The sequence below is a fragment of the Strongylocentrotus purpuratus genome, unplaced genomic scaffold (assembly GCF_000002235.5).
Source record: "Strongylocentrotus purpuratus isolate Spur 01 unplaced genomic scaffold, Spur_5.0 spur5_scaffold_11, whole genome shotgun sequence".
Classification (NCBI taxonomy): domain Eukaryota; kingdom Metazoa; phylum Echinodermata; class Echinoidea; order Camarodonta; family Strongylocentrotidae; genus Strongylocentrotus; species Strongylocentrotus purpuratus.
Genome location: NW_022145596.1, coordinates 15,026,058 through 15,038,935, shown reverse-complemented (window position 1 = coordinate 15,038,935; position 12,878 = coordinate 15,026,058). Strand labels below are relative to the sequence as shown.

Genomic DNA, 12,878 nt, shown 5'->3' with positions numbered 1-12,878 from the left:
AACATATTCTTTCTCATGATTGGTGATAAGAGCTTCCATTTCATTTTTTGAGAGGGGGGCGTTTCCAAAACTGATCTTTACCTTTAAAGTACAAAATAAAAATAAAATCACACCAAAATGTGGTGCACAATTTTTACTAATTGTATTCAGTGCGTCTGACTTATAAAAAATGTTAATTTCATGTTAGAAATTGGCATTTGGCCATCATTTAAAATTTGCAAGTTAACGTGTCTATAGAGGGCGCCAATCTGAATTATGCAAATTTACATGCCATTTTTTATCATACAACATCGTCAATTTTTATTTAGTGATGATCCTAGAAAAAAATCAAGATATTTGACTGACATTTAATGTAGCAAAATACTGTAAACAATTTTGTTATCATTAATTTTGGTAAAAAAGGGTGTTTTGGCGGCCATTTTGTGTGACGTCACATATCTCAAATTGCTCAAGGCTGACAGAGTGTCAGCAATCGGATTCTTCAAATTGATGGTCTAAGGAACTATAATCCAAAAAAAAAAAAACTATAGACCCTAAAACAAGGTATATCGAGATGGCTGCCGGACTAATACTCCTACTTTATGAGATGGTAAAAAGGCCTTCCTGCAGCATATTAGCAATTGGTTGAGTGCAAGACCTGTATTGACGAACAACAATTTTGTCTGGGCAAATGTGAATAGGTGAAGCCATACACAGTTAAAATTTTTGTGAACAAGTTGTTTAAAAGTTTAAACAACTCTTGATTAACGGGTGACCTGATCTAAGAGTTGTTTAAAATGTTAAGCAACTCGAGTTGTTTAAAGTTTAAACACTAAGTTGATCAACATTTTGAACAACTTGTTTAAAATCACAATTTAAACAACCGGTGTTGTTTAGAGACGGTTGTTTAAAACGGAGCTGTTGTTCAGTGGAGGTTGTTTACACCAACTGGGTTGTTTAAAGAAAGTTGTTTAAAAAGGAGCTGTTGTTCAGTGGGGGTTGTTTACACCAACTGGGTTGTTTAAAGAAAGTTGTTTAAAACGGAGCTGTTGTTCAGTGGGGGTTGTTTACACCAACTGGGTTGTTTAAAGGAAGTTGGTTAAAAAGGAGCTGTTGTTCAGTGGGGGTTGTTTACACCAACTGGGTTGCTTAAAGAAAGTTGTTTAAAATGGAGCTGTTGTTCAGTTGGGGTTGTTTAAACCAACTGGGTTGTTTAAAGAAAGTTGTTTAAAAAGGAGCTGTTGTTCAGTGGGGGTTGTTTACAACAAAAGGGTTGTATAATGGGGTATAATTTGGGTTTGATACTCTGAATAAGTGCACCACTACTTCTGGGTCTCTATATAGGTATATGAAGACTAGGGTCATTCTGCAATTCATGAATTAGCGCCAAAACAGTGCCCATTTTGCATGAGCGCGCATGCACGCACGTATAAACTGCATATATAGGGATGCATGCAATCTCTATGGCAAGGAATTTAGCACACGTTATAACCGAGTGCGCGATCAGTGCCGCACTGCATGACGCGACGATTTTAAGTCTACCAATATTCTGACATTAATTTGCGTACAGATACCGAAAATTTTAACTGTGAACTTACGCTATAAGTTAAAAACTTCAAAGTGGTTAATAGAAAAGTGATTTCAATTAAGCCATTGAATCCCCAGTCACTTAGAAGCGCGTCGGTAGCTTGGTCGGCCATGATGTTGTGTTGTGGGTTGGAAAGTAATAACTATTAAGCTAAATAAATGTAAGTATAGAGACAAACAAGATGGAGCCTGCAGAAACACGTGTGGTTGCTTTGGTAGTTTGATCCAGACTCAATGTCCATGTGCTTTTACATATGTATCAATCTGTGTAGTCAACAAAAGGCCCTTGCATACACTTGCATTGTGTGTATGCATCTAATATGAATAACAATGAGCTGTGCCTTAACAGCTGCACTGCATTTCTAAGTGGCATGTCAATTTCAATTGCATGTTAGTTTCAAGGAACCTGTTTCTAAACATAACAATGTGAAATAAAGCCTTTAGCCAACACGCACTTAACTGGCACGAGACACATGACGTCATATGTAAACAACACTGTCTAAAAGCTCTCGTATAGTAAAATATAGCAGTCATTAAATTTTAAACAACGAATGTTTAACAAAATTACTTCTGTTTCGAGCAACATTGTTTACAATTTGATCAACTGTTGTTTAAGATAGTGTACAACTGTAAGTGAACATCACTTTTTTAAACAGCGTTTTTACTGTGTATAAAATTTGGTCACAGGACGACTATTGTTTGGATCAGTAAAAAGAAAGTCACACAACATAATGTTTGGAGCCAGAAGGGCGTAATAAACTCATATAATTTAACACAGAGATAATGGCCTTCTGGCTCTGCACAGACGACATTATACTACATGTATCATTTTGAGGTTAAATCATTTTAGTGATAATAATACGCAGGGATAACGTGTTCTACAATATTGCATGTCGGCGTTTAAACGTCCCATTAACTAAATTAAGTCTTTGATAAACAAGTGTTGATATATTTGCATAATACTTGAAAACTGAAACCCCAATAAACAAAATTTTCTTTGAAATTCAATTCCATAATTCCTTTTAAGTACTGATATACCCTTCTGTTAAGATTGGTTAATGTGTATACTGAAATGTAACATGACCTATATAGTTATGTTGAAGTAATCGGATTCTATAGTTCTAGGAATTTGTGGAAGTATTTTCCATTTCAGTTTCCGACAAAAATGTGAAAGATGATATCGAAGGAACATGTTGCATTTATATCCTGCAAAGTAAAGTACAGAGGTCAAACATGGAAGCAGCACGCAAGGTCTTGTTATCACAATTCCACGATTCCTCTTCTAACTTTGGAACTAACAATACAAAATATGCACGGCATGGTGTATGAAATAACTGACAGATGAGAACAAAATAAATACAAAAGGTCAACTGTTATGGTTATTATTACCAGACATCAACAGATTTCTGTGGGAATCAAAAATGACAAAAAGACTACGTGCAGGTCACAAAGCCGCAGCCGATAATTGGAGGGAAAAAATTGCAAACATCGCTTTTCCCAATCCCAAGCAACATAATATACATGTATATCTAAACATCATGTACGGGTACACACAAGAGAAGAAAAGGTTGATAGAAGACGAGGGGGAGAGAGAGAGAGAGAGAGAGAGAGAGGAAGAAAAAGAGAGAGAAAGAGAGAGAGAGTGCCGATAATTAAACATTAATTTCTGTAAATACAAAACGGGTAGGCAAATTTGGTCACGATACATTTGACATTTTTGCATGTTTGTTTGTTTTTATTTCCGTTATAAAGAAAATAAAGTATTAACAAAACTACAAAAATTATAAACTATTCATATAATATACAGTTTACATATAAGCAGGAATAATCACATGGCATTAAATTGAATAAGAAAAAAAACCACAACATTATAAGAACGAAAGAATGTACAACGTAATAAAAAAAAAATTAAAAAGTGAGACACAGACAGCTGCATGGATAATGGATAATACCATTATCGTCTTCCGTGGGGACCAGAAACAACCAAAAATGGGGAAAGAAGAAGTGGAAAAAGAATAACGCTTTTCCGAAGCATACAACATTACTAATGGATACCAAAAGGAAGAGGAAGATGTGGATAGAGGAAACAAGACAGAATATTGTTTTACAATTATTAGCATACAAAGAGATTTGGAATTGAACACTTGTGAGAATATAAAAGAGGAAGTCGAACTTTATGTACTTTGATGGCTCTAAAATTTGTTTGTTTATTATTATTTTTTTTGGGGGGGGGGAGTGGGGAGGGGTGGTAAAAAACGAATAAAACGTGAGTAGAATTTTCCTTAGCATATGAGTGCAAAAAGAGGAGACGAGAGATAACATACAAAAAAGTTGAGAATTTAAAAGGGTGGGCAAACGCTGAGTGGTTTGATAATTGAGAAGGGGGACTTGTTTTTTCCCTAGCTTGATACCTAGAGAATCAGAGGGAGAGAGAGAGAGAGAGAAGAAAAAAAAAGAGAAAATAGAAGAGACGGAATTGTTAAAAGTTAACAAATACCATACAAAAAATAAAAGTCGAGACGCAACATTTTTGCACTATTGTACACGAGGTGAGAAAATAATGTTGAATACCTTGGTTACTAAAACATGGTTTCAATCATTTTAATAGCAGCTAAGAGGACGCATAACTCGCTCAGACAAAAGGCTCGATATGAAAGCATGATTCATTTCAACCACTTTCTGCAATAACATTCCTTTGGGAAATTGGTTTCAATACTCCATTCCAGGGACTGGTATTTGTCCCTCTCACTAGGCTAACGATGATTGTGATTTGGAATAATAACACCCCACCAGGCGTAAATATCTTCCAGGGCAGACATCCCGGCAGGGGCACTGTCAAAAACCAAAGAGCTGTCACCCAAAAAATGTATGATTTTGCTGCGAAGTTAAATGGAACAAAAAAGTTGATAGGAAAGAATGTCGAGCATGATATGGATTTGAGAAAATATGTGATTTTGTTTCGTTAAATTCGTTTCCAATAAGTACGATGTACATGTACATCCAGGGGTTGAACTAAACTGGATGGGTAGGGGTGCACTAGGAGTAGAAAAGGGTAATGATAGTAGTATTTATGGAAACAAGGCGCTGGCAAAAAACGCTTGTTTTCTCCAATGATACTAAAAGTCAGGTTTGCGTCCTTATAATCACAGAATACACCCTACCGATAATCTTTAAAGCAACTTAAGAAGTAATTTGGAATGCTAAATACCAAGGTCAAAGACATGAATGATTTCTTTATTTGACGAAGGAAGAGTAAACCATTTCCATGTCCTGATCCTCTGACGTAAGAGACATAAATAATGAGTACCTAATATTAAGATGAAAAACAAATATTTTCGCCTTGAAACTTGAAGGAATGCCCATGAACGATTTATCACAACTCTACAGAAGCATGATCTTGCATAGTTGCATTAGATTACAAGATTAGCCTGCAAATGAACTTAGCACAAATAGTTGAGCATTAGTTCAATAGTTCAAAGTCTATACGAGAACAAATATCTATTTTATATTAAACGTAAATAAAGGGACATACTTGGATGAAGACTTTGGATATCTTATCTATCACTTATGTCATTCCATTTTCTGAGGAAATCGTTCTTCCGCTAAGTGATCTCAAAGCATGCAGAAAAGCACATTATACAATCCACACAAGAAAAACGCATAAAGCGGGATTTAAGATGTACACTGTTGGTCATAATGGTGGAATAATTATTTTTACCCCAGTTTAGGGAAGGATTTTTAAAAATTATTTATTTCTAATAGATCTAGATAATGGCATACATTCTCAGATTTTATTGAATATTAATTTGCGAGTGTTTGTTTTGCGTGACTGTTAAATCATATGTGAGGCCCCAGGATAAAAATCGTGTCGATCAGCTATATATTAGTGCCCTTTTGTGAGGCATTAATCCTCATTACTGTCAATTATGACTTAAGGACGTAGGTCCCTTAGCTGATTAGCATAGAAGCACATATATGATTAAGCAGTCTTGAAAAACAAACACTCGCAAATTAATATTCAATAAAATCTGAGAATGTATGCCATTATCTAGATCTATTAGAAATAAATAATTTTTAAAAATCCTTCCCTAAACTGGGATAAAAATAAATATTCCACCATTATGACCAACAGTGTATATAGGCTGGCACTTCATCATGAAAACTGAATTAATGTTGTATTCTTCATGATGTGGAATACGACCCCCGTTTAAATTTTTTTGCAAAATATGTACCTAATATTGAGCCTTTATTTCTAAAAATAAATATCCGAAAAAACATAACAGAGCGTTAATACCACATATTGTCTTAAAGGTAAAGACCAGTTATGGTCATGCGATTGCATTGTGAAAGAAACGTTGTGGAATCGATCAGAAAAGGTTGATCATCTAGCATCTAGCATCTGCAAGGTTCTGGAATCATAAAAATGATAAGAAATTTGGCCCATTCTTCGTAAAGTTACGAGCACTATACACAGAAAGATGTATATGGGACTACCCTATATCTCTCACAGACCATGAGAGAAACAAATTTACCAAATATATGAATTAGTAGGCGGTTTCCCGGCAATTTTTTTATCATCATGTATTAGTCAAAACATATTATTTCACATGATTGGTAATGAGAGCTTCCATTTCATTTTTTGAAATTGGGGCATTTCCAATACTGGTCTTTACCTTTAAGATCCTTTCAACTTTAAAAGATCGCAGTGTATTACTAATACGCACATTGGTTTATTATTAGAAAGAACTCTTACAGATGGAAATATTGAGTTAACCATTATGAATTGTCTCATGACTAAGTATGGTTCCACGCTCAACTAAATACCAAGGTCCTTTCAAATGCCTCTTTAGAGTATAACCTTTGGAAATTATACACAATGAAAACACCACAATCATAAACGGATGTGTTATATTAACAGCAGTGAAATTAAGTATTGATACTACTGCATGATGGAAAAAATTATTTAAAAATGAAAGAATACTTAATGGATAGATAGAATCAAAGTATTGAAATACAAAAGTTAAATAGCACCCCTCCCCCCCCCCCCCCGTCCCATTTCGCTTTCGGAGGGACGGAATAGAGAATGGTTATGATGAAGAAAGAATAAATGTAACAACAAAATCTAAGAAGGTAACTTTGTTTTTACGTCAGAGAAAGATTGACCTGTTTCTAATGCTAATCGGAGTTTGTGAAGAATAGATCATGAGTATATCCGTCTGCTCAACTTTCTTTGACCTTCTACAAAATATATTTTATTATCAATGTTACAGTCCATAAAACGGCTGTCGGTAGCAAGAATAATACAATTAAATTTTACAAAAAGAGTTCATTAAAACTGGCACTCTATAGAATGTTATATATTTGTTGTTTTCATTAGTTTGTGAGCTTTTTTTAATGAGCTATATATACATTTGAGAAGTTCTAACCGTGACGTACTACAAAAGTCAGTGTTTTTCGTGCACTCTGCGGTGAAAATAATGTCGAGACATGTTGGAATTCAGCCAAAATCATGTTTTTGGCAGAATGATGTGTTGTCTCTGTTTCTTTGCTTTGAAAGTTGTGTGCATAAACTTTTGTGCAAATTTTGTGGGGTTTTATTTTTGTTTCCATTTTTTTGCTGGGGCAGCAACTTCCTCACCACTTGTTATTAACACTTCAATCATGACAATTCCAGGCCCGTGTAAACACACCCCCATCACGTCCTTTCATACTATCAAAATTCCTGGCGAAGTTACAATAGTGCTTTTGTTGCCCAGAATCTAAAGGTCGATTGTAAAGTTGTATTTACACGATCAGAATACTACAAATTGAAGTCGTGTACACAGTACTTTTGGCAGTACTGTCACATCGGGCTCTGGGACTACTATGTGCATCGCGGTATCCAGGGAACGCTGCTGAAGAGATAATGTATTCTTGATCTTGAAAAGCTAATCTTGGGGAAATGTTTTGTTTTCTCACTGTGACATCAGTTTTGTTTGATCGGTGGTTAATCAATATTTGATTGAGTACAAAGTATCACGTCGTTGATGAGTTGCATGGTCAGTCTAATGCCCAGTCATTTTTTGGTCAGTCTTCAAGTGGGCAGGATAGTATGTATGCTGAAATTGTGATATTGTGCTTGGCCTACCGTCTAATGTTCATATTCATAACACTGGATCCATGCTAAACACCTTCGTGATCATGTTTGCGGAAGTACACTCCGAGCGATCGCAACAAACGTGCAACCGATAGCCCAATCAGTCACCCTGTCGTCTGCGATTGCAAACCCTGCTCCAACATGTCGGTGGCGGGAGAAAAGGAGAAACCTCCTGAAAGTGCGTCTAGCCAGAACGTAACAGATGTTACTAGGTTTCCAATCGAAGATGAAGATAGCAGGGGCAAATACAAAATGCAAGGCGGCGGCACAGTGTATCGGGTCTGTCTGCTCGGCGACATGTTCGAGTCGTACTACGCTCTCTATGGACTCATAGCTGTGATGACTGGGATGTTCACTACCTGGGTCATTCGCTATGCTGCCTCAACAAGTACAAGCCGGTAAGATTTATCTACCATCAACAGATTCTCTATCCAAGCCAACAATACATGTACTTTGTTGTTTAACCTGACTCCGAACTCTGAAGCCATTAAATCCGCAACTATTTTCATCTCAATTTTTGCACAATGCGAATAACCCATTATCGTGTTTTTGCACAGTTTGTGTTCATGCTCAATAATGCGCATACCTGCTTTTTTGTTCCTCTGTTATTGACTGTAGACCTTGTCTGCAATTAGAAGATGATGCTTTACACGTTCTGAAGGAAATTCGTGATTGCAGAAGGACGAAAATAAATATAGAGCGTTTGACTTACTCTCACGAAGTAAACACAATCATCCTCGCCTTTGTGTCACTCCAATGGCCTCCATGTAATAAAATATCCACTGACCCCCTAGTGGAATTCCATTCTAAACGCATAGAAATCCTTTCCTCGTTCTTCCACAAAAGTGTAAATATAGTTCCTCTTTGGAGAACGTAGTTGCCTTCACTTTTCCTCACCAGTACGTTACAAGGATGTTTTAAGAAAAGTTTTACCAAGTTGGAGTGGAACACATTTTCTAACGTTTCCGAAAAGCATTTATTTTTATATTATTTTATATCGCATGCACGCTCGTCCAATGTTGTTGGTGTTATTTTTTCAGTTTCAAGATGCGAAGCCATTCCCAAAACAGAGGAATGGAACTACAACTATTATAAAGATCACTTCCTTTGGACAGAGGCATGCCATAGTGGTTGAATCCACTCCAATGTATAGTAGAATCCACACTAGCTAAAATAGTTGTTGATAAATTAAATCTTTTGAGAGTGGCTTCCATTGTTTTCACTCCAGATGAAGTGATCACTAATAATTAATTAAGAATCCCCCAACACGTATTTTCACTTCTATACATCTTGAGAGCACATTGGTAACAACAAATTGATTGTGTGCAATATCACCCCTAAACAAACAACAAAAACAAAAGCCACTCATCAACACTCTTTGCCTTGAACAAAATATCATCATCACGTTTGCACTAAAATGTTTCACCGAGTATGTTTTTACTGATGCTTTCAAGCAAATGTCATTCATATTCAAGCCAATGTCATTCATATTTTCGTCATATGGATGTTTTTTCACGGCATTCCCAGTCGATGACGTGCATGAGATCCATATCAAGTGCCGTGACCTCTGTATTTTTTATCCCTCTCAAGTGAGCTTTAAATTCCCAAAACACTCACTTCCCTTGCTCTGCACAAGACATCAGTGAATTTTCTTTAACTACGACCTACTACAGAGTCGCAACCTACTACAGAGTCGCATTCGTTTGCATCAGTTCGTTTTGTATTTTCCTTTACAGTTCAAAAGTTAAACGAATAAACATCAATCAAAACTGGCCCGGTTATATCAAACCATTGGAGGGAGGTTCCCTTGTAAAGATAGTGTCAGTGTTTGTGGCTAAACATAATGTACCAGGGACCCGGAGAGACAGAAACAAATATACCGAACGTCATATGATTTTAACTTATTTATCTGTCAATACAATCTGATCTATATCTGTCAATATTATTGAAGGTATATCCCAGTTCGGGAGTTGATTGAAATATTTTCCACACCAAATTCTCTGTTTTCTGGCATACACTCTTGCAGTTGAATAAGGGAACTTCTAAATTAGTATTATCTTTCAAAATTATAATGCCGTTGGAATTTAACCTTTTCATTTTGTTGGCCTGCAAATGGGACATAGTACCTTTATTGTTCCTGGTTTTCCATCTTAATCTGGTACTTTCTGTTTTGCCTTTCTTTCTTTGACCATTCCTATCAGGATGTTTTGTTTTAGCTTTGCCATATTTTGCAGCATTTCTCTGTTAGTTTTTATATCTTTCCACGATATTCTGTAACATGGTTTAATGTCTTTTGTATAATTATGCTTTTCTTAAAATATCACGCAATAACTATATACACAGAATTTCCATGTGATTAGATTGTCGTTTCTTTTAAAGACATTTGCCAATACATATAGTTGTGTTGGAATGTTTATTTGGAATTCACGATGACAAACATAATTATGTGATGAGGAATTGAGGATAGGATGAGATTTTGGAAGATTAATTAGTAAATAGGTGGACCAAATTAATTAGCGTTTTCCAGTGATGAGTAATGCATGAATGAATAGATTAATTATTGTTGACAAGTCCAGATAATGATCTTTAAATAGCTTAGTTTACAAACAAAAAGAACATGATGACTTATCACTTGAACTATGTACCTTTTGGTTGAAGTCATCTGAAACATAGTTGTTTTAGGGGGAAGGAAATACTACAGAACTGATAAGTATTATACCAACATTGGGACACTAACTCAACATGAAGTTTATAGACTTGACTTCAAGGTTGTTCTGTCATGTTACAAATTAGTATAGGTTGTGCTGGGTTTTTCTCGGGCGCTTACATTCAGTTACGATTAAAACTTATTTTCATATTTTTAGAATATAATTAAGAATCTAAAACCGGCCGAGATTTTCAAAAAAGAAAAAGCAAATAAAAGGATCTGGATGCTAAAACATACAAGACGAGAAGAAACTTTTGATATAGTTTTGCAAGAATTTTTTTTTCTTTCCTCATAACATCCAATTCATGTTTCAGGGGATAGGCTTATCATTAAAATTCGCTATTTTGTGTGATATTATTTGGAATAGATAGCAAACAGTTTCTGAAGAGGCTCCCTGCAATTGAAATAATTTTTCAGATTTTTTCATGTTACAATTATATTGCAACAGTTGTTCTCGACACCATTATTTTCAAAATATTTGGAAGGAAAATATAACATTGGAAAGCAAATATATTTCATCGGTTATCCTACAAGGAAAGAAAACATATTTTAGTATTTCATCATGCTGTATTAAATAAATAAACTCAGGAAAATATGATAAATCAATCTTTAGAGCATCACAAGCAAAGCGGATGGGCGAAGTCGTGCAGGTCACGCTTTATGCGCCAGACAGGTCAAAAGTTGTAACAGTCGATCTTTTCTGCGGACTGTTTTGTTTTCCTCAAATTCCAACCTTTTGCTGAACCGTTGATCAGAAGATATTTTTTAAGAGGTATTGAATAGAGTTATTTGAGGTCGAATATTATTTCGAATAGAATCATTGCAAAAGCTCTCTATGTAAATATTATGATAGTGCATGGCATTGACTCAAGTGTGCTTATGTTTCGTATCACCCAAACCAGTTATGATGATGTACATTGTACAGAATAAGTTTCGAGGCAATCAGAGACCGTATGTACAATGTAATCCGGTAGTGTATCTATTGTCGATGATAGTCCAGTAAAGTGAGTAGGCCTAAATAGTTTAAATTGGATGAACTTCATTTTTGAAAATATGATCAGTTCATGTAAGCATGGAATCAAGATTGGTGTCAACGTCATGAAAATACTTTTACGATACTCCTTTGTGTTTTTTTATATTTGTGATTTTAGGGTTATTCGTTTTGCGTTAATTACTGATAAAAAAAGCTCGTTCTTACTGAAAATCAATATCATTTATCCCTTACAAAATTTGATAATCGACCCCTTTCTCAAAACTTTTCAGGAAAGCCCAGTCAACTACTTTATTGATCCTGTCAATTTTTCCATTGTCCATTCGTCATTGGTCCCCTAATTCGGTATGGAATGCAAAATGCCCACGACTAAGTCCAAATATACCAATGGGTAAAGAATTCTCAAAGTGCTTATGGTATTGAAATTCTGTTTTTATATTCGTCAGATTTCATCCGCTCGTTGTTGATTACCAATGATGCATTTTATGTTTAAATGGTATTGGCGCCATCTGTCGGCAGACTTGTACATCATGATGCGACGTACAATTATTATTGCTCCACGAAATGTATTTTTGTGTTTACTAGCTATATCCATGATCATGAATGGTGGGAGAGTCGACATGGGGGGGGGGCATTGGTCTTTGGGACAATTGCCCTTTTTCCCGATAATATTAACCACGATTAACTGTGTATAATAACTATGCAACCCTTCTCTTCGCCCTTATTGTTCGACATCGCCACTTCGCCAGGATTTCTGGGAACGATGCCTCGGATGATAATGTATGATTAGAGCTAATTATTCCATTTATTGCTATGGGATATTTTCGTCTTATTGAATGAGGGTAAACGGACATGGTAGAAAGCACTATTACTAAATTCCGCATGGATGGATGGGTGTCCTCCAAGGCTCCAAATGAAAGTCATTATGGGGCCCCCAAAAGTCCCCCCAAATGTTCGTTGATTTTCTTTCGGAAAGGTATATGCCTTCTATTTCAAAGTTTTTTTTCCATTATAGTTGAGTTGTAAGTACAATTATATGGCCTTAATTATTAGTTCCCAATTAATTGTACATTATACAGTTAGCATGGCAAAGTGATGGTTAACACATTGATTAGGGCCCTTTTCTGTCTAACTTGCTGCCCATTGTGAAAAATTGATCATAGTTGGCGTCATACGATTTCAGATCTTTAATTTTAATGGGTAAGTACCATAGCATGAGTTTTATTGAGCACAAACGTTCAGTTTCAAGACAGTATAGTTTACGTAGTTGAGTCTATCTGCTTTATGATCATATTAAAGGTACTATGTCCCATTTGCAGGCCAAAAAGATGAAAAAGTTAAATTCCAACTGCATTTGAAAGATAATACTAATTTAGAACTTCCCTAAAAAAGGTGGGGCTTGAAAATGTCTTCAAGTGGGAAAATAACGACTATTAGTTGTCACATCGAATTTAGAGCTATAGAGCCCAAAAGTAATA

At 35.6% G+C, this 12,878-nt stretch overlaps 1 protein-coding gene across 1 annotated transcript in view; it reads left to right on the top strand.

Annotated features, from left to right (window-relative positions):
• The first annotated feature begins 7,156 nt into the window (after positions 1 to 7,156).
• The window catches only part of LOC100889222, a 30,691-nt gene continuing 24,969 nt past the window's right edge, over positions 7,157 to 12,878 (top strand). The window contains exon 1 of the mRNA XM_003726754.3: positions 7,157 to 8,100. Coding sequence (XP_003726802.2) covers positions 7,844 to 8,100 — 257 coding nt within the window. The 5' untranslated portion in view covers positions 7,157 to 7,843. The remainder of the gene's footprint in view (positions 8,101 to 12,878) is intronic.